The sequence below is a fragment of the Podarcis raffonei genome, chromosome 1 (assembly GCF_027172205.1).
Source record: "Podarcis raffonei isolate rPodRaf1 chromosome 1, rPodRaf1.pri, whole genome shotgun sequence".
Classification (NCBI taxonomy): Eukaryota; Metazoa; Chordata; class Lepidosauria; order Squamata; family Lacertidae; genus Podarcis; species Podarcis raffonei.
In genome coordinates, this window is record NC_070602.1 from 121224304 (window position 1) to 121251476 (window position 27173).

At 39.0% G+C, this 27173-nt stretch overlaps 1 protein-coding gene across 1 annotated transcript; it reads left to right on the plus strand.

The window, feature by feature from the left end:
- Window positions 1-755: 755 nt before the first annotated feature.
- Window positions 756-26087, plus strand: STK17B (serine/threonine kinase 17b). The gene is made up of 8 exons (XM_053360471.1): window positions 756-1035; window positions 7683-7848; window positions 14475-14687; window positions 17639-17783; window positions 18061-18187; window positions 18899-18947; window positions 21563-21742; window positions 23302-26087. The coding sequence occupies exons 2-8, from the start codon at window positions 7727-7729 to the stop codon at window positions 23585-23587; spliced, it is 1122 nt and encodes a 373-aa protein (XP_053216446.1). The 5' UTR covers window positions 756-1035; window positions 7683-7726; the 3' UTR covers window positions 23588-26087.
- Window positions 26088-27173: the final 1086 nt, after the last annotated feature.

The following is a 27173-nucleotide window of genomic DNA, read 5'->3' on the forward strand; positions in this document are numbered from 1 at the left end:
GTCGGCCACGACTGGACCTAATGGTCAGGGGTCCCGTTACCTTTACCTAGTACTGTGGTTCGTTTATTCAAGGCTGCATCAGAGGTTCAAGCCTTTGGCCCTGTGTAGCTGTCATTTCTCTCTTTCCTTGTTCACCAGGGTGTACCTACCACTCCTGGACTTTGCACCTGCACTTATAAAAAAATGGCAAAAGGCAAGTTGGAGAAATGAGTGCCTCTGAGCATGCACAAAGTGCAAAACCACCCTCTGTGCTAAGCGACCGTTGCATCAGAGCAGATCTTAAGCCCAGGTGCCCCTTATTTTCGAAATTAAATCCCGACAACCTTAACTCCTGTGTCTCGGGACGCCACCGCCGCCCTGTTGCCCCAGATTCTTCCAGCAGGGTTTCTTCGCTTCCCTTTTTAGCTCCGCCCCTTGTCACTTCCGTTCCTTGACAGGTTCAGTCGCGCGTCTTCCCCGCCTTCCAACCTTTTTTTCGAGCCGATTGGCTGGGCTCCCGCCACTCACCAACGAGGAAGCCTATCGGAATGGTAAATGCTGATTGGGGGGCGGGAGGCGGATGGGAAACGTCGGTTGAAGACGAGAGCCTTGTTTGTTTCCTCCCCCCCCCTCTTCCCCCTCCCGCTATGGCCGACCGCGCAGCGCGGATTGGCTGAGAGGCGAAGAGCGGGGCGGGGCGAGGAGGCGGCGGGGCGGGGCGCGAGCCAGCCGGCGCTGTAACCGCCGCACAAACCGGCTTTGCGCTTTTCAAACGCCAACTGTGCGGCGAGCGAGCGCGAGTGCGGGGCCGGGCACGAGCGCGCTGGGGGGGCCGCTGGCACCGAGCGGCGGCGGCAAGAAAAGAGCCGCGTCAGGGGAGGCTGGTCTGTCCCTTGAGGTGCTGCTGTCCTGCGTTGGAAACAGGGACGAAGCGGGCGTGTGTGTGTGTTTGAGGGGGGAGGAAATAAAAAGGAGCGTGAGACGGCGGCGGGCGAGACAGGCAGAGAAGGCGAACCGTCTGGGCTCGGGAAACGAAGCCCTGAGGAAGGAAAAAGGGTGAGTGTGCCCTGAGAATATTTATTATTATTGTTATTCTTATTAATAGTGTTATAGGCCGGGGAGGATTCTTCCTCCCCCACCTCACGGAAAAGAGGGGGGCGGCGTTGCTGCTGAGGGAAAAGCACGGCCGACAATGAGGAGGGAAAGCGCCCCCTGGCGGCCTCGGCAGCAGCGCCCCCTCCCCAAAGTCCGCTCCCCCCCCATCCCCATCGCCTGCCTGTGGCGATGGCGGCTCTGCTGAGGCTGGCGCTTCTTGTGGGTCACGCCGTCCCCGCCGGCGGCGACGGTGGGGCGCCTGGATGAGCTTCCCTCTCGCCGCCGCCACCCGGTCGCTTCTGCTTCTCTCGCTCGCCTCATGACATCCTTTCCCCAGCTTTCTCTTGAGTGAGTGTGTGTGCAGATTTGTGTCTGCTTGTATATGTATGTGTGTGTGTGTGTGTGTGTGTGTGTGTGTGAGTGTATGTGTATATATTTGTGTGCATATATTTGTTTATTGGGGTTTTTGTTCGTGTGTGTTTATATAAATGTGTGTGTGTGTGCAGTGGTGCCAACTTAAATAAAATATTTATTTAATCAATCAATCAATCAATCAATCAATCACAAGAAGTAGCACACGCACGCTATTCTAATGGCAGTGCCCATCAACCTTGGTGGCTCCCAGCCCCCCTTAAATATTTTATTCTAGGCGACCTTGGCCCCTAGGAGTTGGTCCTCTGTGTGTGTGTGTGTGTGCGTGCGTGCATGTATTTGTTTATTGGGGTTTTTGTGTGTGTGTGTGTTTATATAAATGTGTGCTTTTGCATATATTTATATGTGCATTGGGGTGTTGTTTGGTTTGTGTTTATAGAAATGTGTTTTTGTGCTGTGGTGCCAACTTGAATAAAATATTGGGGGGGCAGGTAAGCCCTGCCCCACATAATCACAAGAAGTGGCACACATGCTATTCAAACGGGAATGCCCATCAACCTTGGTGGCTCCCTGCCCCGCTCAGATATTTTATTGTAGGAGACCCAAGAGACCTTGGCCCTAGGAGTTGATCCTATATGTGTGTGTTTATATGTGTTTGTGTGTGTGTATAGAGAGAGATCACACACATTACCGGCAAACTGCAGCTCAAGATTGCAAGAGAGGCTCAAGGATGTCTCACTCTTAGATACACCAGTGGTGCTTTTCGGGCACCTTAATAAAAAGGAAAAGGTGACTAGTGGTTTAAAAGCCAAGCCTTGAATGTGGGGAAACACAGATTGTGCAAATGGATTCCCTTATTATTATTATTAATAATAATAATAATGGCAATTTGGCTGTCACAATCATAAGTTTGTGTCAGACATTCGGGAGCAGGAATTTTTGGAGTAGTGTGTGTAGTGTGTCCAGGGAAAAAAGGGTTGATAAAGTTGTGGATTGTGTGTGCGCAGCCATTTCAGTTTATACAGCTAGTATTTTGTTTGATGATGGGGCTCTAAGGTGGTGGCTGGCATCCTTGCCTGACCCCTTGCAGGTCTATATCTTCAGGCTGCCATCTTTCAGATCTTTTTTCATACTTCCCTCTCACCCCTTACACGGATGCCTTTTGCTTTTTTATATTTTTGGAGCGTCCAGTTGTTTAAGGTGCATGGTCAGTGCCATGAACTACTTCTTCACACAGTCCATTTTCACTTATGGAATTCTATTTTCAGATGTGGAGTGGGCATAATAATAGCTTAGGGCAAATTCATGTAGTTTGGGAGATGACTAAGTAACTGTGGAAGAAACGTGCACATATGGTGTAGGAGCAGCAGCTCACTGAGTGTGCGCAGATTTGTTGAACCGGAAACCTTCTGCAATGTGCAATTTCTGATATCTCCTAAAATGTATATAAGGTGTACTTATAGGGACACCCCCCCCATCCTGTAAACAATGCGTAATAAGCAGAATATTGCTGAAAACACTTAAGATTAAACCCTAAAAACAATATTATAAAAGAAACCTTATATGAAAAAGAAAATCTATTAACAATTGCAGCACCTAATCAGAGTAATCACTGAGGTTCATACCCTTGCAGGGGGTCCACTTCAGCTATTAGTGCCTCCTGACTCTTTAGCTCTTTGTTGTCACTCACTGCCTGTTCACCTGTCCTCTCTGAACATGCAAGCAGTGACTAGAGCAAGGTGATGGAGCAGCATCTTTCACTTGCTTGGTCATCTCCCATTTAGTAGTTGTATAGATTGAGTGCAGAGGGAACGGGTAAGTAATTGGAGCGTGAGGAGAAAGTTGACCCACTGAAATCATCTTGCCCAAGGGCAGGGGTCAGCAAACTTTTTCACTGTCCCTCAGACCTTGTGGGAGGCCGGACTATATTTTGGGGAAAAAATATGAACAAATTCCTATGCCCCACAAATAACCCAGAGATGCATTTTAAATAAAAGGACACATTCTACTCATGTAAAAACACGCTGATTCCTGGACCGTCCGCAGGCCGGATTTAGAAGGCAATTGGGCGGATCCAGCCCCTGGGCCTTAGTTTGCCTACCCATGCCCAAGGGTGTCTCAGAACCTGGAGCTGGCACAGGTGTGGGTGCCTGATTGCAAAGAGCATTGTCATTGTGATGGTTTTATGAACTGGTTATTTCTAGTTACTTATGGTAATTTTAAAAATAGATTTGTGATGTATGCTTAATTTAGCTTTTGTCCCCAAACCATTTAAGTACCCTGCAATACAACACTGTAGAATAGTAATAGTAGTAATTATTAATAGCAATGTGTGTATCTGAAGAAGTGTGCATGCACACGAAAGCTCATACCAAGAACTAACTTAGTTGGTCTTTAAGGTGCTACTGGAAAGAATTTTTTTTTTTTTTTATTAATAGCAAGTTTACTCTGGAGTAAATCCCAAGTTCAATGATTTTAGGATTGCAGCATTAACTTGAAAGCCCCTAGAGGACAAAATTATTAACATTAAAAAATAACAACCCATCCAACTGCTGTAAGCCTTGCAGACAAACTCCCAGCTCAGCTCGTAACCATTAACCAGACAGGGCAAAAATTAGATATAATATGAGCATCTTCCAACTTTTCCAAACAGCGTATCATTCCTTTCCTTTGGGGCTATAGCTATAAAGACCTAGCACTTAGCATCCAAGGTTCTAATCTCCCTTAATGGTGGAATATGAAGCAGAGCCATAGTTGATTAATATGAGAGGCTTTCTAAAGCTTGTGGGTTCCAGTCTGTGAAAATTTAAATGATTCCAATTACCAAGGATTGGAAATACCTGTATCACACATTATGACCTTCTATAAAGGAAATTGCTTGATTTCTGTGGCATGGTTCCGGTCGTAGTGTTTGAAAGTTTGTAAATTGTTTCAGATTGTGACCAGTTGCTATTTATGGGACTTTCTGCACAGAAGTCTTTGTGTATTAAATTTGTGCTCAAATAAGTAACAGAATTTAAGGGAAGGACTTTTATGTTTGGTACAGTGGGTTCCATTATATCATTGAAGTGTTATAAAAATGCATCTCCAGTTCCCATGCATTCTATGAGTTAGGGTGTTTCAGTGGACATAATGTTAGACATGAGACTTGTAGCCTGACATGAGACTTGTATGCTTACTGGAAGTCCTGAGTTCAGCAGGACTTCCAAGTAACTGTGTCTATAGTATGACAACCATGAATTCCAAATTCCTCTTCAGCAAATGATTTGATGGCATACACAGTACATTTGTCTTTAAAAAAATCACTTGCTCTTAAGCTATGTGTGAAAAATATTTTAATTGCTGTTGAATCTTTTAAACCAGCTGTTTGATTACATTGTGTCCTCAGTATGGTTCATATTTTTTAAAATAGGCTTGCATCCCATGCCTAACTTTTTTGTTCCCCTGAAACTGCTTTAGCTAAAAACTTCATTACTAATTGTAATGGGTTGCAACTTGAATGACTGCAGTTCACATAAAAGCACATATACCTAAGAATTTCAGGCAGGTCAATGAAATGAGATTGATATGAATCTATCGAGCTATGAGTCAAAACATAGCTTTTTTTCTAATAAAGTAAAGACGTCAGTGCAAGACTTCTGCTTTTCTCCGGAACAGTTTGTGGTAAATATGTGGTAATGGTGACGTTGTGTCGAAGCTACTGATAACTTCTTTGAAAAAGAAAAAAGTAGTCTTCTACAGAGTTTGACCAACATTTGCTTCAACTTCTGTATGACGGATGCTTCTAAAGCTACGTGAAGCTGTTACTTAGATAGTGTATGAGTATGAGACTACAGTTAGTTCAGGGTCTGAATGTGATACACACCTGAAAAGTTAATTTAAAAGATGGGGCACTTAAACCAAAATTGCAGTGATCTGCTCTAAATAGTTGAGAGATTCTTTTGGAACTCTTCCCAATCTGCTAGGAATTGCCATCCTAAATAATGCTCCAGTTTACAGATACCAGGAACCACACTGTTCTCTCTTAACTGTAGATCATTTATGAATGCATGAAATAGCGCCCCTGGTTATTGCCTATAATCTCCTAAATAGATAGTGATCAATTGTAAGATCTTGTCTTATCCCATGACTCACACATTATTGACAAGAAAAGGAAGGCCTTTCAGACCTGGCAAAGAGATAGAAACTGTGCCACTAAGAAAAAGAAACCTATGCCAACGCTAAGGCTGAGGTTCAAAGAAGAATCAGAGAAGTAAAGAACACCTGTTGGATAAAAAAAAAAAGCTCAAGAGATCCAGCACTTAGCCAACACTCATGATGCACAGAGTTTATTTAAAGCCAGAAAGACCATCTATGGGCCAATAAATCATGGCATATGCCCCCTACGCTCAACAGACGGTACCATACTTCTAAAAGATAAAGAAACTATGGGATTGCACTGGAAAGAACATTACTAGCATCTCCTTAACTGCAAGTCCCCTGTAGCTGCTGAGGTTCTCTCACAAACTCTGCAAAAACAAATTAGAGATGAGCTTGCAGTATCTCCAAATCTGGGAGAGTTGTGTACAGCTGTCAACCAAATGAAAAACAACGAAGCCAGCGGACCTGATGGGATATCTGCCGAAATCATCAAAGTGGGTGGATTTGAACTTACATAACAATTTCACAAGCTCATTGAAAAAATATGGGAGAGAGAGGAAGTCCTAACAGACTTTAGGGATGCCAAAATTATCAGCCTTTTTAAAAATGGTGATCGAGCGGATTGCGAAAACTATAGAGGCATCTCTTTATTAGCTACGGCCTGCGAGTGCTCCAATTGGAGAACAACCTTAACCAAAGGTGTCATGGACTTTGAAGATGCTTGAACTCAGGACAAAAGGGAGAAATGTACTAAAAGGAAGGCACGTTTGGCAAACCCTCATATGATCAACTCCCGCCCGGAAACCTATGTCCCCACTGTGGAAGGACGTGCGGATCCAGAATTGGCCTCCACAGTCACTTACGGACTCACTGTTAAAACCGTGTTTATGGAAGACAATCTTACTCGGCTACGAGTGATTGCCAAAGAAGATCCCATGACTAGTACAATTCCTTAGAAGTGTTTTAATGAGGAGCTTCTTGAAAAAGCAACCACCCAGTTAGTAGTCTACCTGGTGTTGTAAAAGCCATGATGGCTCTTCCTTGGCAAGGAAGAAAATTCTAGTCTTAATAAGGTTTTCCACTGATTTACCTAAGACAACTAACTTAAGGCTAACCAATCTCTAATTAAGTGTAATATTTAATTAGAAGAAAAAGAATAAAACAATCTTAATGGTGTTTCAATTCAAGCAAATTAATAGATTTATTTGGAAATACTTTTATTGGAAATGAGAGGCACTGAAGTGAATGCACTGAAAATGGTTAACATTGATTTTAACGTGAATCATAGAAACAGCTATGCATTAGATATCTATATATTTCTGACGTGTATTCTTCTGCAAAATTAATTACAACTTTTCAGTTGCCCAGTTACTATTGTAACCCATTTATCATATTATTCGTTTTAGGAAACAATATAGCATTAAAATTATACTTACGTTTCCCCTTCATTTTGTTCTATATTGCTGTGCCTTCGCCACATCCTGGATCATCTGCTTTGTTTTTAAGCCGTTGGTGTTGGATACATCATGTAGTGTGTTTTAGTGGAAATTAATAATTTTAGCACTTGAATGTCATACTGTTTACATGTTGCATGATAGGATCTAAAAATATTTGAATTCTGTGTAATAAATATGTAACCACACACAGAGAGAGAGAAAGAAAGAAAGGGTAAGATCAAACCTAGCACAATTCTTTCACTTGTTTTACTTTCCCCTCTTAGTTCCTGTGTACCCCAAATCTGACATACACTCTGGAGCAGAGCTGCGGGTGTGGGGGGAGCGTGGAATAGGTAAGAGAGGAAAGAAGTTCCATTGCCCAGTTTTCTGTCGTACAAGCAGGTGGACATCATTGCATGTTTCCCAAAAGGTAGCCAACTAAATCAGAGTAGACCCATTGAAACCAGTGGAATTCAATTAGTAATGTCCTTTGATTTCAGTGGGTCTACTCTGAGCATGACAAAATTGGATACAACCATAAAGGTTTATTTTTGGACATCAAAACTGCTAAAAGTTTTTTTTAGCAAGCCAAGAGAATGAGAACTGGTAGTTTACTTGGACCGTGTGACACTTGTATTTAAATAAATGTTGTTTTGACAGGTGGAAATCAGTAACGAGTGTTGGAGAAACCTCATGCATTAACTATGTCCAGGAGGAAGTCGGAGAGCAAAAGTCCTCCAGGCTTGTTGTCTACATCTCTTCAGACACAAATAAAAATGGATAATTTTTACAGTTTCTATGAAGTTGAATCCAAAGAGTTGGGAAGGTAAGAAACTATTATGTTTTTTGGATTTTACTTTGTGTCCAAGACTGATCTGCGATAATACAAATACAAACTTTAATAATTTGATTCATTAACCTTAAGTTTTTCAGTATAAGGTATAGAGCAACTTTTGAAGTCTAGTTTTCTCTCCTATCTTGCCCTAATCCAGAGCAAACCACTGCCGTGCTGGCTTGCAACCAGAACATTCACTTTCCAATACCTCCTGTACCTGAAATTGAAGTGTCAGTGACCCATTCTTTTGTAAAGCTCTACATCTGTTTTGCTAATAGCCTGCACGCAGGGGCCTGGTGGAAGAGCAGTTCATGGAATGCTTCAGTATGAAGCAAGGGAAGTGAATGTTAAAGCCAGTATCAGGATTACACCTAAGAAACTTGTCTCCTGATATGGAGCCACATGGCCACAAATTTTTCTCTGGTGGACAGTCATGACCATAAATATGTTTCTACGGACCACTTGTCTCTGGTTTCATAACATGAGAGACTCATAAGATATCCATGAATTGCAGAGAATTTGAAGGTGGGGAAAAACACTTCATTCTGTGTGGGAAAAGTCAGAACCTTTCAGGTTTTTCGTCATGTGTAAAAAATGGGGAGGGATCAGCCCCTCATTTTGTGTTTGGTGTTGCCAACTTTTGGAAGCAGAAGGAGAGATGATAGCAACTTCCAAGTGTCCCCAAAGCCTTCATGAAGTAAGAAATTAGCCACTCCTGACTTTTAGGACTTCTTTGTTTGTTAAAGGGTGGCTGTTGGGGAAGGTAGTGGGGCAATTGATAACTATCAGTATTGGTGGGCTACTGTTCTAGACTTTAAAACTACTACTACTTGATTTTTCTTTCTGAAAGGATGCCCAAATCATTTTAAAACTGGAACTAAAAAAAAAAAGTAACACAAGTGCAATTGTGCTCCCACATTACACGATTTTCTGTCTTTCCTTATTGCCAGGCAAAGTGGGAAAGAAAGAGGTTGGAGAAAATGAAATTAGTATTGCAGGAATACAGTGTTAGAAATTAGCTAGGCGCCAGGCACATTTTGCGACTGATGCGGGCCCAGTTGCGACCACGTGGAGAACTCTGGATGCCAGACTGGCAACTGGGAAAAGCAAAATGTCACTTAGAGAAGGAACGGAAATATTTTCTTTGAAGCTTGAATTTGTTTTATTCTGGATTGTTTGATTTGACGTTTTAATGTGTAGTAAACTGCTTTGAATTTTGTTCTTTAAAATATAAAGTGCTATAGAAATGAAATGAAATCATCATACCATTGAAAGAAATGGCGCCTAGACATTCCATTGTGGCAACCACAACCTAGGTTAAAGGTGTGATTTGGCGGTTAACTTTTATATCTGAATTTCTAACACTGCAAATAATTCTACAGATTCTTCTACACAAAAATATTGAGCGCATAAGATTCTCTTTGCTTATTGGGAGAGTAATTCTCTTTGGGAGAAATAACTTGACAGCTTTGAAGTAAATGTCATCTAAAATAGATGGCAGCCATTGCAGAGGCTCTAGAATTGTGTGTGCTAAAGTTCTTAAAACTCTTGATTCACCTTCCCATTTCAAGACATACTCCAAATGTATTCTTTTTGTCTTTGCTGACCAGTTAATGGACATTAGTAGCTTGTTTGAGCTTTAATACTTGTGAACTATGACATTACTGAAACAGTGTGTTCTTTCCCTGTAGCATTTTTAATATGAAAGGTGGTTGGAGCAAAATTAGAGAGTCCAATCCAGTGCTTAGTGAGGCAAACTTTAATTTCAAGAAGTAAAATTTTGAAAATTGAAGTACTTGAGCTTAATTGTCTTAAGAGTTTGTGTGGAGAAAATGTAAGTAGTTGTGGCAGTTAATCTTCTAACACTGAGTGGCTAAGTTGGGGTGATGTTACTGAATGCTCATGAATGTTCCAGTTGTTCATGGAACAAAGTTATCAATATATTTGCAGTTCAACTTTTGTGAAGAAACAGGAAGGTTGTTGATCTGGCTGATTTTGAAACATCATTCAGGCACTAGATATGGGGTAGTTCTCTGAGGCAAGATGAAAACTGGCAATAGGTTTTAGGCGATAGGAAATTTTAATGAGCCTGGTCAAGCAGAGTGGCAATAAGAATGAGGAAATATGGGTGGGATGAATTTCACAGTTTTAATTGAGTCACTAATTCATTATCTTTGAATATAAGCTCATGGCTTTGTTCTCTTCATTGGAATATTTTCTGTTCTTGAATTTTTTATTTTTTTTTGGTGTATTATTGGGTTGGATTTGAAGCTTTGTGACTAGAACTATTTCCCTGCATCTCTTGAAAGTTCTTCTCTATTCACACAAGGTTCCTTTGTCTGATCTTTGATTATGCCATCTGTGCCATAGCCAATACTGCTGAGAAGGGTCTTTGACCTTCTGGAAAGGCTTTTAGGGGTGGAGAGTTGGGAGTAGGGGGCAGTTCTACTTTAGCAGCTTTTGGATCCAATTCATTGTATGTCTTGTGCTCACATTTGGAACATATATTGTATAATTGCTTAGTGTTAATGATTTGACTTTGTTATTGAGCAAATAGTGGCTTCAATCTAGGAATGTAAGGCAGCAATTTCCACTCTGACCTGTGTTTGTCGCAATCAGCACTCTTTCTGTTCCACTGCAGTTCAGTCCTACCAAATACATTATTTGTTTCACTGTCCACTTTTCAACATAAGTTAATGTAACTTACATAACTATTTATGTAACTTATATTCATTTCAATGCAAAGGAAACATCAGAACAATGAAAAAAACCCCTCGTAATTAACTACATATCATTTACGGACTTCAAGAAACAACAACAATTTCAATGAATGCTAATCATGTTTGACTGATTTCCATTCCTGACTACAGATGAATATGCAAACTGCAACAATTTTTGCCTTCTTTTCCTTTATTGTCAGATTTCTCCAACTTCCCTCATGGCTGTGGCCTCCATCTACTCACTTTTTTGCCAGTGTGCATGTGCCTCAGAAACGTTTCTGGTAAAACTGAAAATAAAATCAAAAATTTCCAGAAACCCCACATCACTGTTAGTGAGCCAAACTAAAATTTGTTAATCTTCCTCCATAGTCCTTCCATTTCTTGATTTTCCTATAGTGCAGTTTCATGTGTAAGATGTCCGCGCATCATGTATGTATGCTCTCAGCTGTGGCACTCAGATGTGTGCATCTTCCATATGCATGTAGCTGGAAGCTCAAATTGATTGGTTTTAAAACAAGTTTGTGTTTCTGTTATGTATAGTCTTTGTCATGCCTAAAGAGTGGAGGAATAGGATACAGATGAGGGCAAGGCTTTGGTGGATGGGCATTAGATTAAAGGGTGACAGGCCACAAAGAGAGGATACACGAGGCAGAAAAGTGATTAGCGCATACCTTTTGAACAGTTATGAAAAGAGTTGAAAGCTTTGAGTCTCCAGATACCAAGATCAGTCTTTTGGTCAAATGTGTGGCAGTTCTCTAAAAAGCACCTGAAGAAAGATAAACATTTTGTTGTTCTCATGAAACTGAAGTAATTCCTCCTTTTGTAGAATGCTAGTCAGCTTCCTCATAGTAAGTTTGCATCATGCTGGGTGAGGCAATAATAACTGCTTGATGTATATTCAGGCTTTATTGTGTTACAGAATTTGGCTGACTCACTTTCAGCAATGCAGTTTCATTTGTAGGAAAGTTGTCAAAACACCTTGAAATTACAGGTGAAATTTCTAATACTGTATATGTGTCTTGCAGGTCAGTTTTTAATGTTTGCATTTCATTGGAGAGTTCAAATGCTAATTTAGGAATGAGGCACCCTGTTGTCTTGTTGTATTTCATTATTAATTACTAGATAAATTATTTCCTTAACTGCTTTATACTGGGGGTCCTATGGGAATTGCTCGATTTCTTTTTTTAAAGGAAGCAAAACAGCTTTCTGCCAGGTTGTAAGAGTTGCACATCATTTTAAGTGTAGGCAGATGAGTGTTAACTAATCTCTAAAGATCTTAGATGAATCTTTCTTTGAAGAGCCTTGAAAGAAGTTATGATTCACTCCTTCGTCCCCCCACCATGATAGTAACATATTTTAGACTCTTAAATATTTTGTTTCTAGTAGCTGCAGAATTTCCAAATGAAAATGCACACTTAAAGCTGCCTACCTCTGAGTCTTTTTTTTAAAAAATAGCTGCTTGATATTCATCCCCATATTTACAGTTAGTGAAAGCTTGTAGTGTTCTTAGTCACTGGCCTCCAAATCTGGACATTTTCCTGAAGTTGCTTACAAGCCCTTGAATAAATAAGTTGTTAATAAGAAAGGGCTCAGAACAGGGACATTTTCAAAGTATATTTTTATGTGATGTCATAAAAAATGATTGAAACAAAATAAAATAAAAAATAAAAAAATCCTTCCAATAGCACCTGAGAGACCAATAACTAACTTAGTTGGTCTCTAAAGTGATACTGGAAGGTATTTATTTATTTTATTTATTTATTTTGTTTCAACTACGGCAGACCAACACAGCTATCTACCTGTAAATAAAAAAATGATGTTCACGTGCCTGGAATAATGGTTGAAGATAAGTTGTGAAAATTTTACTTTAGAATAAAAAGCATTTTAGGCATATCCAGTACACATGTTTTACTTCTGTAACTTCAAGCACTTTAAAGACCTGATTCTGTTATTCGTTTTATATTAAACTTTTCACTTATTGTATTTCTGGGCACTCATGTAAACATTAACACTAAAATCATAATCCTGGTTTTCAGGCATTCCTAACTTGGCCAAGGGAACACATTTTTCTTTACTTCCTAAAAGGTCAGCTTCATTTTTAAGCAGTATGTGGTTTTCTTCTAAAAACACAATCTTACCAACATACATTTTTGGTTCTAAAGTTAAACAGTTGGTAAGAGATGAGATTTACATGACTTGTTTCTTGCTAGCAATTGAGAATGGGCTTTTGTGTGGAGGCTTTAGGCTGTACTTTGTTTTACCATGAACACATTGTTTTAATTTGACTAGCTCTTTAATTTCCCTGTGCCTCAGTTTATCTGTCCAGTTATTCCTGATGTTAAATGTTCTCATTCACACACAACTCTTTCAAAACCTTTACATTGGCTATGAGTGCCCAGCAGCAGACATTTTAGATCTTCTCCACCTTCAAAATGTGAGCTGTGTTTTTTCTCTGCACTTCCTCTTCTTCTCTATTAGAAGGAAAGAAAAAAAAGAACACTTTTTAAAAAGTGATGCAGTCTACCTTATACCTAGTCACGTCACAACCCACCCTTTGAAAGCCAGGAATGTAGTAACTTCTCTCAAATTCAAAGTACTTGATTTGGTCCCAACTCAGTTCAGCAGCATAGCCGGTGTGTTGTCGCAGTACTGTGGCACCTTAAGGTTAAAGCTTTACACTTTGTTAAGAGGAGACATTATCCCCTGAAATTGAAAATCTGAGCATATGTTTAAGCAAAATGTGTTTTAAAATATCCTTTTAAAAACCTGAAACCAGTTTCTGAAGGAGTTCTTGCCAAAAAAACCCCAAACAACCTCTTAAACTCTTCTAAGAAGAAGCATTTCAGAGATCTTTAAAAAACAGAACCATGTTCTTACCTGCACTGTGTATTAAATACACTTGTCAGCACTGTGGTGGAGTGAAGCTTTTTAAAATGCATTTGCAACACTTTAAATGGCCTTTTATCCTAGGATATTAAATACAGAAGTATATTTTATGTGCAGGTAACTTACAACGTATGCACATTTAACTTGGGCGCATTCAGCTTTATGTTCTTTGCAAAAAAATACTAAAAATTTAAGTGAAGGTGGAAAGGGGGAAGGTATCAGGGGGAAATGTGTCTTGACTATGCACAATTTTGGTTTATGCGTTAACCCTGAAATATAACCCCTGCATAAGATGAGCGTCACCTGTACCTGGTAAATTGCATTTGCAGAGTATTTTCAATCTTTAAAATGGGAGTTGTAAGCATCTTAATACATTTTTAGTGCAAGTTTTGTCTTAAGTTCTTAACTAAGAATATTTGATTTAAAAACCCTGTAATGTAGTGATCTCCTAATTAGTACTGGGTATCCAAGTATATTTATCTTGCAGGTTGAAGGCTGCAAATGTGCATGTAGTAAGGCTGCTTAAATTCCATTTACATCAGGCATCCTGACTTCATACAGATTTGTGGCCTTAAAAAGAGTTGGCCCTTCTTCCTCACACTCAGAATAGTGTACAAGAGGAACTTTTCTTACATAATAATGGTCTGCTGCTGGGATTCAAGTTTGCAAAGGTTTGGAGTGAAGCAGGATAAAGGAAATGCAGTGTTGCATGAGAAATCAGGGTACAGATAATTGTAGCTATAGTAGAAGTAAGGTCAGGAGATGCTCCAGCCACTGAAGCCTTATCTCTGGATTGCAGAAAACTTTGCCCAGAGCTCTATTTTTGCTTTTCAAGTCTTCAGTAGGTCTAGATAATGAGAAGACTGCAAAAACCATGACTGCAAAAAATACACACATTCTTGTTTGCAGTAATCTAAAGCTGTGATGTTGACATTACTTTTAAAATATTTCCATATTCTTGTGTCTGTTCGGCAGCTCTGATACTTCACAAATACTTTTGTCCTTTTACAGAGGAAAATTTGCTGTGGTGAGAAAATGTATTGCAAAATCTACAGGCCAGGAATATGCAGCTAAGTTTCTGAAGAAGAGAAGAAGAGGCCAAGACTGCAAAGCAGAGATCCTACATGAAATTGCTGTTCTAGAATTAACAAAGCTGAGTCCCCGTGTGGTAAATCTCCATGAAGTCTATGAAACAACAAATGAAATCATTCTGGTATTGGAATAGTAAGTATGCTTTGTGCCAGTATGTTTGATAATAGATGTATTGATTTTGTCATTGTTTGCATAAGTTTACCAAACATAACCAGAAAGGTAACATTAGAGAATACATACAGTGTACTTTCTGTTGTGTTTGGCTCTTCTAGGTTTTGGATCTTAATCCTTTGTTAAAATGAACCTTCTATCAGTGGCACTATTATCATTGACCTTCTATATTGTGCTTTCTGTTGTAGGCATGGCAGATCTCTGGGTTCTTTCCAACTGAGGCATACTCAGAGTGGACTCATTGTAATTGGTGCACTTAAGTTAGTCACAACTATGAAGAAAATGCAGTATTAAAAATAAAAACAATATAAGAAACCGCAAAAGGGGCGGGGGGAGTCAAAATATTCATGTTTATTGTAACATTGGATTTGTATTGTTAAAATATTCTTTTAAAAACTGAATATATATATATATATATATGGAATGTTATGAAATATCAGCTTCAACAAGTTTCAAAATGAGAGTTGCAAGTTGCTGTCCTCAGTGTTCCAAAGAACCAGGGTTTTTTTATTATCAAGGTAACTGTCATCTTTGCACTTCTTATTAATGTCAGCTTGACCAGTTCTCTGACAATGTTGCATTCTTGTTATTCAACTGTTCAGCGTTGGCACTTCTCAACATTTCCACTTAAGTGTAATTTCCAATTTTTCCAGCCCTTAATAAGTTCAGCATTAACTCTGTGTCAGATTTGTTTGAGATAAATCTGTTGTAACTATAGTTTCATGGTAGCTAAAACTTTTAGTGTCTTGTCCTTGTGTGCTGTTGCTATTTTTTAAACCAAACATTAATTTTAAAAAAGCATAACCTTTGTGAAATATAATAGATGCTTTTGTGTAAATGCTGGGATTATATCTAATTTGCCAGTGAGGCTGTAGAAGATTTATTGTGAGAGGTGCTTCAACTGAAAAAGGACACCATCTGAAAGAGATGACAGCTTAGATATCGAGAGTGCTAGATAGTGTCAGTGGACATTTGCTGAGTTGCTTTCTGCCACAGAGGAAGGCAACATTCCTGAATCGCTGTTGCTAGATAGGCCAGTGGCTGCTGAATATGGATGCATGTTCATAAGGACCAACAGCAACTTCAGGATATGCAGCTTAACTTCTTTGAGTTACATAGAAACCTTGCTGTCCTAGTAGACCACTGTAAAACTTGTAGTTGTAGTCATCTGAAATGTTGTTATCCTAGATTACTATGTACAGGGCAACTTGATGAAGCTTTGAGGCATCCTTCCAAAGTCCATTGGGATAAGGAGAAACTCCTGTGCAGCAGAACTCTCCTCTTGATTTACCCTAGCACGTTTTCTTGCATAGAAGTTATAATCTGGTAATAGTTTATTTTGATCAGGATGAGAAATAGATGTGGAAGAAGAATTTGGGCCGCTAATAGCTTGTGTTGCTGGTGTTTTTGAAAATAGGCCCATCAATCCAACAAAAAAAGAAAAAGAAATCGTTCTTTTGGTGTAGAGGCTTCTGCAAATATATTACTGTTTTAAAATGGAACAGCTGGTGACATGGAGGGTACTTTATGCCTGTATACAATGAGTGATGGTGGTGAAGAGACAGCCTTCAGCTGTTGGAGTTGTATCCATGCAAGAGCAGCCTCATCATTGCTGTTCTTTGACCATGACGAGAGCTGTGTAAATGGAGGTGAACTGTTGTCTATCCTCTTATATGGATTGGTCAAGTAACAGTCACAGAAGAAACCAAAATTATGCTTTGTGCTCAAGCTTGCTTGAAGTATAATTTGATACCAAATTTACAAGAGGAGGTTGCTAGTGTGGGTGAGCAGGCGTGTGTGGAAAGGCATCCTCTCCAATGTTTGAGTGCATGTGATTACTTGCTCCAGCGCAGGGAGCTACAGTTGGATTAAGAAATGACAAAAGCAAACAGTGTGTGTGTGTGTGTGTGTGTGTGTGTGTGTGTTCACACAAGGGGATCGTGGGTTGCAGTGGAAGACATGCCAGAGCAGCGGCTGTGTTTCGGGCATACATTTTGTTTTCATCTTGCTTTTGTTTTCATCTTGCTTCCAAAAGTCTGTCTGTCTGTCTGTCTGTCTGTCTGTCTCTCTCTCTCTCTCTCTCTCTCTCTCTCTCTCTGTGTGTGTGTGTGTGTGTGTGAGAGAGAGAGAGAGAGAGAGAGAGAGAGAGAGAGAAATATAACTTAATATGATTGCTTCAGGGAAGGTATGTAACTGGAGTGCCAAAATCAAATGCATTCCAGAAAAAAAAAAGGCAAGAGCTACATTTTTAGCATTTCTTGAAAGGTTGTGGTGAACAAGTATTATATAGTAGTTGAAAACTACTTTTTTTAGAAACTTAGGTGAAAAGTAGTCCAGGACAAAGTGTTTTGAGTCCCTCTTAAGGGGCTGTTCCTAGAAAGTTCACAGAAAACAAAGCTGTCTTAATGTTGAGCAACATAGAAGGTTTTCAGGATTGTTGATTGTTTTTCTAGTTGGTTTAAAAGACTTCTTGGATACTTTAGAAAAAAATATCCATTTCCTTTGCTGTCAGTAACATGCTGTGCTGAGATTTAAGTTTCCACTAAAACCTTTTTCTTTGTTTTCTGGTATCTGCTGGTGTTCTGGAAATAGATGCCATTTCACTGACTTCACAAATATGAAGCTTGCAAATGATTTTGCCTTCTACATCACATCCTCACTGCTTCTTTTTGACTATCCCTACAAAAGTTCATGTTGGAGCAACAGAAAATCCCAAGCTTGAGGATTTTACTTTCCCCTCCATCTCTACAATTGTCATTTCAGTCCAATTAAATATGAACCTGTACCAAACTCTTTGAAACAACAAGGCAGTAGAACTGGAGTTTACTTTCCGACTGATACTGACCTCTGTGATGAGGTCATTTAGAGAGTAAGACGCTTAAAACTGAGTGTGTTTGTTTATATTTTTTTAGTGCTGCTGGAGGAGAAATCTTTAATTTATGTCTCCCTGACCTAGAAGAAGCAATAGATGAAACAGATATTGTTAGACTTATACGACAAATACTTGAGGGCATTTGTCATCTGCATCAGAACAACATTGTCCATCTTGATTTAAAGGTAACTATAATGTATTTCTTTCTGCACTTTTGTTGATGTTCTAGGATATAAATTCATAAATATATTGACTGTATCTTGATAACTCCTTAACATTTCAAATTGGCTTTTATAAAAATGCTTTGATTTTTTGGTAAGAAACTACTGGCCTCCTAAATTGGTGATATGCCAATTTCAGTAGGATTAGAGTAGTTTAAAACTATGAATTAATCTTAAATTTATATCCTTAATTTGTGGTGAATTATGCATGCACTGAACATTTTTTGTTTCTTTGTTGTAGCCCCAGAATATTTTATTGAGTAGTGTATGTCCCCTTGGCGATATAAAAATTGTTGATTTTGGCATGTCTCGGAAGATTGGCAATTGCATTGAACTACGAGAAATTGTTGGGACTCCCGAGTATCAAGGTATGTCACTGTGCACACATGCTCTTTGAATGCTTCTATGTATTTTCACATATGGTAGAACTACTCAACATTAGAGAGGTACCTGCAATTTTGATATTTTATCACCTGCTGAAAAAGTTTTTAGAGAATTAATTTGATTCATGATTTTACAATGTTTTAATGATTTTATTGAATGCCAGCCTTTACATTTTTTTATGAGGTAGTGGTTTATGAATATCCTTACGAATAAAAATAAAATAAAACTGGTATTGGGTAATCAGTCCCTGACACAGGACTAGTAAAAATAATGGAGTCATTGTTGTTCTACATATAAGCCGTAGAGGAAATTTCCTCTTCAGTTTTCTCCCGGTCACTGGTTAGGAAACATGAATTGTCTCAAGTTGAAAAGTATAACTTTAAAGAAATAAATGTATACTGGTCTCCGGAATGTAAATGGGTTACTTTGAGATTAGTGTATGTACCTTGTAGCAACTTCAACAGAAGGATGGCTTGATTGTGCCGGTTCACTCCTGCATTGCTCTGCATCTAGAACTAAATACACCAGCAAGGACTGTGTGGACCATTCCGTAGATGTTGAAGAGGAAGCTCTCTCTTTTGTCAGTCATACAAACCTATAATTTTAAAATGATGCCCAAATTCAGATAATTGTCATGAGTATACTAGAACACAATTGCTGTACTTCATGGTACTCTTCCTTTCCCCTTTGTCCAGCACCAGAAGTCTTAAATTATGAACCTATTACTCCAGCAACAGATATATGGTAAGATCACTTCTTTTGAAGTTAAAACAACTGTAAAGACTATCTAGTTCTTATACATTAGCTACTATATCATTTCAGTTTAAATTTCTGGAAACTGCTTTTCACATACAGTGGTACCTCGGGTTAAGTACGTAATTCGTTCCGTAGGTCCGTTCTTAACCTGAAACTGTTCTTAACCTGAAACTGTTCTTAACCTGAAGCTAATGGGGCCTCCTGCTGCTGCCGCGCCGCCAAAGCACGATTTCTGTTCTCATCCTGAAGCAAAGTTCTTAACCTGAAGCACTATTTTTGGGTTAGCGGAGTCTGTAACCTGAAGCGTATGTAACCTGAAGCGTATGTAACCCAAGGTACCACTGTAATGCCTTTGTTGGCCATTCATTTGTTATTTGTGACTATAGGGAACAAGTTATAGTCATGGTGACCTAAAGCGGGGGTTTCCATATGGTGCTCATGAGCCCCAATGCCAGGGCCTTTCTCCCTGCCCTCTGCCTCTGCACAAACTTTGAAATATGCCTCCCATCCATCTGGTTGAACCCCCTTCCCGTCTTAATGCAAGAGGAGGCAGCAGTCTATAGTGGATATATTTGTGATGAATAGAAAGGTGAGAAGTGTGTGAAAAAGAAGCAGCATGTAGTGGTGGTGGAGCAAGGACATTTGGCTTCTTTTTGAGACGATGGCCAAAGGATAGGGGCATTCCTGTCCAGCAGCCAGCACCTAGGAGCGGGGCCACCTGGCTCCCCACCCCTGATGCTCCTATAGGAAGGGGATGGAAATCTCTTCTGGAATTCTTTATCCAAACGCCCTATGGAAGGGGATAGAGCACCCAAAAAACAGTGAGGTACAGGCTTTCCCTTTCTCTCCCCCGCAAGTATTTAATATTCTGTGTGAAGGAATAAGCACCAGGTGAGGGCATATTTCTGATTCTACTGTATAGGCTCAATCCTCTTGGTAGATTTAACTTATCCTATAATCAGCTGCTTTTATACCACACCCTTTCATTCTGATGGTGGTTTGAGGATATGCCTTGTAAAATCCATGAAGATCTGTGACTTAGATCTATGGGTTTCTTTGTCCCAGGGTAGTGCTGGTAAGTGCTTGATTGACATTTACAGTGTAAGGCATGGATCCTTATGATTTTTGCAAGTTATCCCCTCATGGTTCTAGTTACAGGTAGGCAGCCGTGTTGGTCTGCCACAGTCGAAACAAAATAAAAAAATTCCTTCCAGTAGCACCTTAGAGACCAACTAAGTTATCGGTATGAGTTTTTGTGTGCACGCACACTTCTTCAGATAGTACTCATGGTGGTACTGAAGAGTCCTGGATCTGCAATTTTTACAATTAAGGCTATGGAGACAGATGTGACTTGCAGTTTGACGGTGGCCTGGGGAAAATCTTGTATAAAAATCATGCAAAAATAAAGAGGATGCGTTTTTAATTACACTTACGTTCTTTTTCTATGCCCTGTGGTGGCCATTTTGTCACTTGTTGCCACAGCACTTTTTCAGAATTCTACAACTAACAGCCCAAAAAGTAAATTGGCTGTTAGTTGAGGTGAATATGAAAAGGAACAAGTGATTAATAGCAAACCTGGGATCAGACAAGGTTTCCTGTTACACCTTTATTTTCAGAATGTATAAGGCTTCAGTGGAAAGGGTCTTATAACCTTTTATTGCTTATATATTGTTGACCTTAGATGACCAAGCACCATTTATGATTTGATGGACTACCAGCCTTGGCTTCATAAGCTAAGGAAGTAATTAGATTTTGTTTGTTTCTTTTTTAAACATATCCTGTGGTGGTGTTCGTCTTTGCTTTCACTGCTTTCCAGCATGTACCAGAAATAGAATCTCTTTGCCAATGTTTGCTGTTTTTATTTCAGTTTCTGATTATCTCATTACCACTGTTACTGTTAGGCAAACTTCTGAATTCTTAACCCTGTGCCCACTGGCTTCCTTTTTTGTTAAACTGAAAATCTGTTGATCCATTAAATGTGCAGCCTGATCTAGAGTTTTGGATGTTCATATTGGAGCTCTAAGCAAATATAAGTGCCCAGTTCATTTGTATGGCATGCCCTAAACACTGTGCTGAAAGGTAAAGTCTTCTCACTGAGAGAGTATCATCCATTTGATATCTATCATAGTGCAAGAAGTGCAATGAAACGTTTATGAGGTTGTCTCCATTTGGGTCTCCTGAGAATTGGATTGTGGCATTAGCACAATGTATGCCTGCCAGGATTTGTAGAGTCCTTGTGGAGAGAATCTTTCTGCTTATATTTTGATAACAAGCAGGTTGCTTGCCAGTGTCCTGTTGTTAAATATTTTGATTGATATGTTGGTGACAAGTATAGTTGTAAAAATAGGCAAATACTTTGCCTTCTGCCCTTCTGTGTTGAAAATGGAACAGTTCAGTGTGTAAGAAGTACACTTGTTCTGTGTCATGAAACTAAGCTGATTATATGAATGCCTCTAGTTTACCTGTAATGACTTTCTACAAATTTTGATTTATAGATCTAGATAGAGATAGATAACTGAAAAGTTAAAAAGAAAAATCTGGCTTGGTATGTGTAATTACAAACAAACATTTCAATATTAAATACATAACTTCTCTAATTTCAGGAGTTTGGGTGTGATCTCTTATATGCTGCTTACACACGAATCTCCTTTTGTGGGAGCCGACAAACAAGAAACGTACCTCAATATTTCTCAAGTAAATGTGGATTATTCAGAAGAAACATTTGCTTCAATTTCACCATTGGCCAGAGACTTCATTCAAATGCTACTTGTTAAAAATCCTGAGTAAGTAGATGATTTGGAGCAGGGCAGAGGAAGAAAACTTAAGCGGAATCTCTGTCTTGCTGAAATATAAATATAGTGGCAAGGGGCTTAGTCATATGAAAAGGCTATTTTTTGCATGTCTGTGTATCACAAGCTTAATTTCAAATTAAAAATCATTTTATTTACTCTTGAGTTCTCTTCCTCTTTTGTAAGAACTGCATTGTATAACCTGACACACTGCAGTGGCACAGAAATTCTTATGGGTCTAGATTTGGGGTGAATCTTTGTGTATTTTCCATCAGAAATACTTCCCTATGTGCTTGGCTTTATAATGCCAAAGAGCAACTAGCAGTATTTGACTCTGGGTTGTATCCAGCTAAATTCTACTTGGAGCAGGCGCATTAAAATTAATGGACCTAAATTAGTCATGTCCATTAATTCCAATGGGTCTGTTTTGAGCATGACTAACATTAGGTACAACCCTCTGTGTTTGTTAATACTTTCTATATAACCCTCTGAGATGGTGGACCAGGGCTTTCTCTAGTGCAGGATGCGGAACAGGATCTGTTCCTTGTGGGGCACTTTCAGAGGTGGCCAAGGCTTTCCACCTCTCCATCATGACCCAACTTTGAAGGAAAGAATCAGGAGTGCACCATAAGTGTGCTCCCACTTTCATTTCTTCTTTTGCAGGCCAGCTTTAATTCCATTTATGCCAATCAAGTGATTTCTGACTGCAAAATCTAATTTTTGCAGCATCTGGGGGCTCCCAAATGGAACCAATCCCAGTGTGGTTTGCATTTGGCACTAAATTTTAAAAGTGACAAATGCGAACATCTCTTTCTAGGGAACAATCAGGATGTCAGGTGTGGAGCAGGTGGACATGGCTTGTGGGCCAAATAACCCTGCTGAGCATAATTGGGCCCACAGGCCGGTGGTTCCCCCTCCTGCTTTTAAGGTATGGAATTGAACAGCTGTAGCCATTTCAGCATGCTGCAAAGCCTTTCACGAAAATGAATTGTGCTTCTACAATTTCTCCAAGCAGTGAAGAGTTGTGTTAGTTGGCTGACTCCCTATTATGTTGCAGCCATAATCCTTGTTAGTTTGTGTGTTTATGTGCACAGAATAGTATCAGTGGTATAAGAAAGGGAAGGCAGATTGAGGAAGGAAACCTTTTCATTTTGCCTTCCTTTGTCTTTTCCGTCCATTCTTTGCCTGCACCGTACAGCCACCTTCCCACTGCTTGAAATACATATTGATGGCAAATAGAGGAAGAGCAAGCTATAGACACTTAAACCAAAAAGATTTTGTCTTTCCTTGTGATGAGAATTGGTGGGGTCAGTGAGAGGAGTTACAAGAGGTCAAGTTAAGAAGTGTATGCTGTGTGGGGAAGATGAGCTTGCCCATCTCTTCCTCCCTGTGGATCTCTGCCAAATCTAGTTGATTAGGGATATAGATTTGTTTGAAGGCAGTAAGGCTATTCCAACATCAGGTAGTATTTAACCCTTCTTTCACTGGCTAAGCTGTTGCTTTCAAATGACCTCCATGTCTTAAATGTATATCTTTTGATTTTTATTTTGAAGAGAGCGACCAACAGCAGAGGCCTGTCTGTCTCACTCCTGGCTTCAGCAAAGAGATTTCTTCTTGTTGTACAGCCCTGAAGAAAGCCCCAGTTCTTCTCCAACACATGATCATATGAATAAGTGCACAGAAGAAAGAAATACTAATAAGTGCATGTGTAATGGAATGTGCAGTGAGCGAGAGGATAAAGAGAATATTCCAGAAGACAGCAGTACAGTCTCCAAACGATTTCGCTTTGATGATTCTCTCCAGTACCCCCAAGAATTCACAACAGACTTTGTATGCTAACAGATGCACTCCTGAATGCTATTTTGAACTGAATTTAGGATTCTGATCTACTCCTGTGGCACATGCTTTCAGATTATGGCTTGTCCACTGTTGCATTTTGGTTATCCAAGAAATGCACTTTCAGTTGATGTTGTGTTGGCCCTTCTTTGTGCTACCATTGCTGGCAATGGGTTTGACTCCTGGGAAACTGGAGTCCTGGCACCTGAAGTGGATTGTCTTTGGAGGCAGACAAGCAACTGAGTATTTTTTTTTGCACTTTTACATTTGAAGTCCAAATAATGGATTTTGGTGTGTTGATAAATAAAATAGGCAAACTGGGAAGAGGATTTTTTTAATGTTAGCCAACAGTTAGCCTTGTTAAACACACCATAACCATGTTCTAAGCCAAAGAGTGATGTAAAAATACATATGCAGTTGCATTGTTAATAAAGCTACATGAAGTTGACAAAGCAGAGAAATGGGCCCTTTTGTTCAAGTCCAGCAGAGCAGCCTCATGCTGTCATCTTTTTGTTGAACAGATTCAAATCAGTGACTTATTAGTATATAGCTGTACTACAATGAATCCTTTGAGCCTGTGTTTCTCACTTGGAATGTTGACTGGAGTTCAAGTGGCTTCCTGACTGGCAGCCCGGAGGCTCTTGCATGTTTGCTCAGAAGTGAGCCTCACTGGGATTCAGTGTAGAGAGGTTTGCAGCCTTAGACCATTTTCATGTGAGGCACTTAAATAACCATTTGCATTCCACAATTCTGTTATGCAAATATAATACACAAATGTTTTAAAATACTGATTTAATTTAAAAACCTTTTTGTGTATACAAATAACATGGAAAGGGGTCAAAGATGCATTTGTGTCATGTGAAAATACCTTTAGCTGGTATTTTTTTCAGGGGCTACGCAAGGGTACGCAGTACCGGCACCTCTTATTTGTTGTTAATAACTTCATGATGAGTACCGGCACCTATTTTTCTAGAAAAAAAAGCACTGCCTTTACCTATCTACTCACAAACTTGTGTCAATGTGGTATACCTTTCTGGCAGGAAAATCTGCAATTCTATATACTACTTAAGGGCACACTCAGTTTTGTGAGGTATTAAGTCTGAAGGCCAACAAGACTAAATTTTATTGAATGAGAACTTCCACAAAAGTGTGCAATGTTAGGTTTCGTCATAATTTATCTTTTATAGATGAAGTTGACTTCATCAAATTATTCTCCTAAATTACAACTCTCTTCTACCTTCCCATTCATCAATTGAATCCATTGATGGTATCCCAGGAAATATATGATACCACTAATATGTGTGTAATGCTGTAATCTATGCCTCTTTACTCAGAAGTAAGCCCCACTATGTTCAATGGTGCTTACTCTCAGGTAAGAGTACACAGGAATGAAGCCTAAAGCCATGTGTTGAATTTCACAAGCAGTGACATGAGGTTGGCACTGCAAGTAGTTTGACTGAGGTATACTTTATAATCAATGTGCAGATTCAAGCCCACATTCAGAAACTCGGTACAGAATTTCAGTATTTGAAAGCCATATTTTCTTAAGACTATCAGCTAAAAATCCCTATGGGAAGGGTGGGATACAAAATTCAATTGCCTGATATGCGTTTTTAAAGTGTTGACTTTATTTTAAAATAGATTTTATTGGAATTTAGAAAAAGGTATACAGAAACTCAGATCTTTTTTGTCAAAAGTAAAATATAGATAAAAGCACAAAAAAACAGAAATGAAAGGAAAATAGATAAAAGTGGAGATAAAAATAATGATGGGAGAAAAAAGAAAATAAATAACTTCCAATTCCTCATCTATCGGCAATTTGTAAACATTATTCAACTCATCCACTCCAGTATTACGCCTAACAAAGCCACTTTCTATAAACCAACATTATCTTCAGTCTTCAAACCCAAATGCCATTAGTTCATTTTCACGCAAAAAGGCGATAAGGGGTTTCCAATGTTTAGTAAATGTTAAGTGTCTTTTCTCTGAACATGTCAATTCCGCCATCTTGGCTACCGCCAATAGTTTTAACAACCATTCTATTGTTGGTAAATATGAGTCTTTCCATCTTTGTGCATATAAAAGTCTTGCTGCTATAGTCATGTATTGGAAGTTCCACAATCCGTTTCTCATTGTTTGTCCAAGCAGAAAGAGTTCTGGTTTCAGATGGAAGTTAACATTCAAGATCTCTGTACTGTATGAATTTGTGTCCAATATTTTTTAGCGTTTTGACGTGTCCACCAAGCAAGATAGAATGTCCTTTTACACCTCCAGCAAGTATTTGGAATATTTTTATACATCCTAAATAACGTCTCAGGGGTTAAATACCATGGTACATCATTTTATAAAAATCTTAACACAATGTGTATTTTAACCCTTTAATCCACGTATGTTCCCATTGTTCCATCTGTATATTATGCCCAGTCTTTTGCCCATTTAATCATACATTTTACCATGTCAGATGGGCAGGGTACAAATAATAAAATTATTATTATTACTACTACTACTTGTTCTTGCATTTCAAATTTCAACAGTAATTTGTACATTTTCGCAATGACATGTTCATCATCTGTACACAACTGTTTTCAAAGTCTGCCTTTTTTCTATACCGAAAATCCTCTTTATCTGACTTAAATCTCTGTGTTGTAAGTAGGAAAACCATTGGAGAGACTGACCGTCCCTTGTTTTAACTTTAGTCCTCTTGGACTCTAATAATTCTTGGTATGTTAACCCTTTTTCTGCCTATCACGTCTTTTCTATGAAATGCTTCTAGCGTTGAGATCCATAAGGGTACCTTCAGGTATAACCTAGGTTTATATATCTTCCAGATTCTCAATATAGTATGTCTGGTAAAAAATTTTTTAAAGTCCACATTGACTTTGACCTTATCATAACACAAATATGATGCCATCCAAATCTTAAGTCATGACTTAATTCCCAAAGTCTCTCATTTCTCAGAGATACTCTTTCATCCACACTAAACAGGCTACAACATACTGATTCAAATCAGGCAGACCCAAACCTCCCCTTTCCTTTCCTTTCCTTTCCATCTTGCAATACTTTCATTTTGCCTTTAAATGGTCACAATAGGTATTGTTTGGAATAAAAACATCAGTCTAGGCAGAACATTAATCTTTATCACTGAAATTCTACCTAACAGCAAGAGTTTTAACTTCTCTCATCTTGACATATCTTTTTTAACTTCATCCGATGTTTTAGCATAATTATTTTGGAACAATGTACAGTTCATATTTGTCATAGTAATACCAAAGTATTTAACTTTTTTAAAAATTGTAACCCTTTTTTCTCCATCAGAACCTTCTGGTTTTCTGTTGTCAGATTTTTGTTAAAATTTGTTTTCTGGCAATTAATCTTAAAGCCTGCTAACATACCAAAATTATTTACTTTATCCATAATAATACCTATTCTTTGCAATGGGTTTTCTTAAGTTAACATCAAATTGTTTGCAGGTGCTCTTCGTTTGTAAGTTTCTTTTTAAACCATCACCATAACTCTCTTTATACTGACTTTATACCTAGTATCTTCTTCATCATCATCTTCTGGAATTGCTCTGAGTCATAAGTAGAGC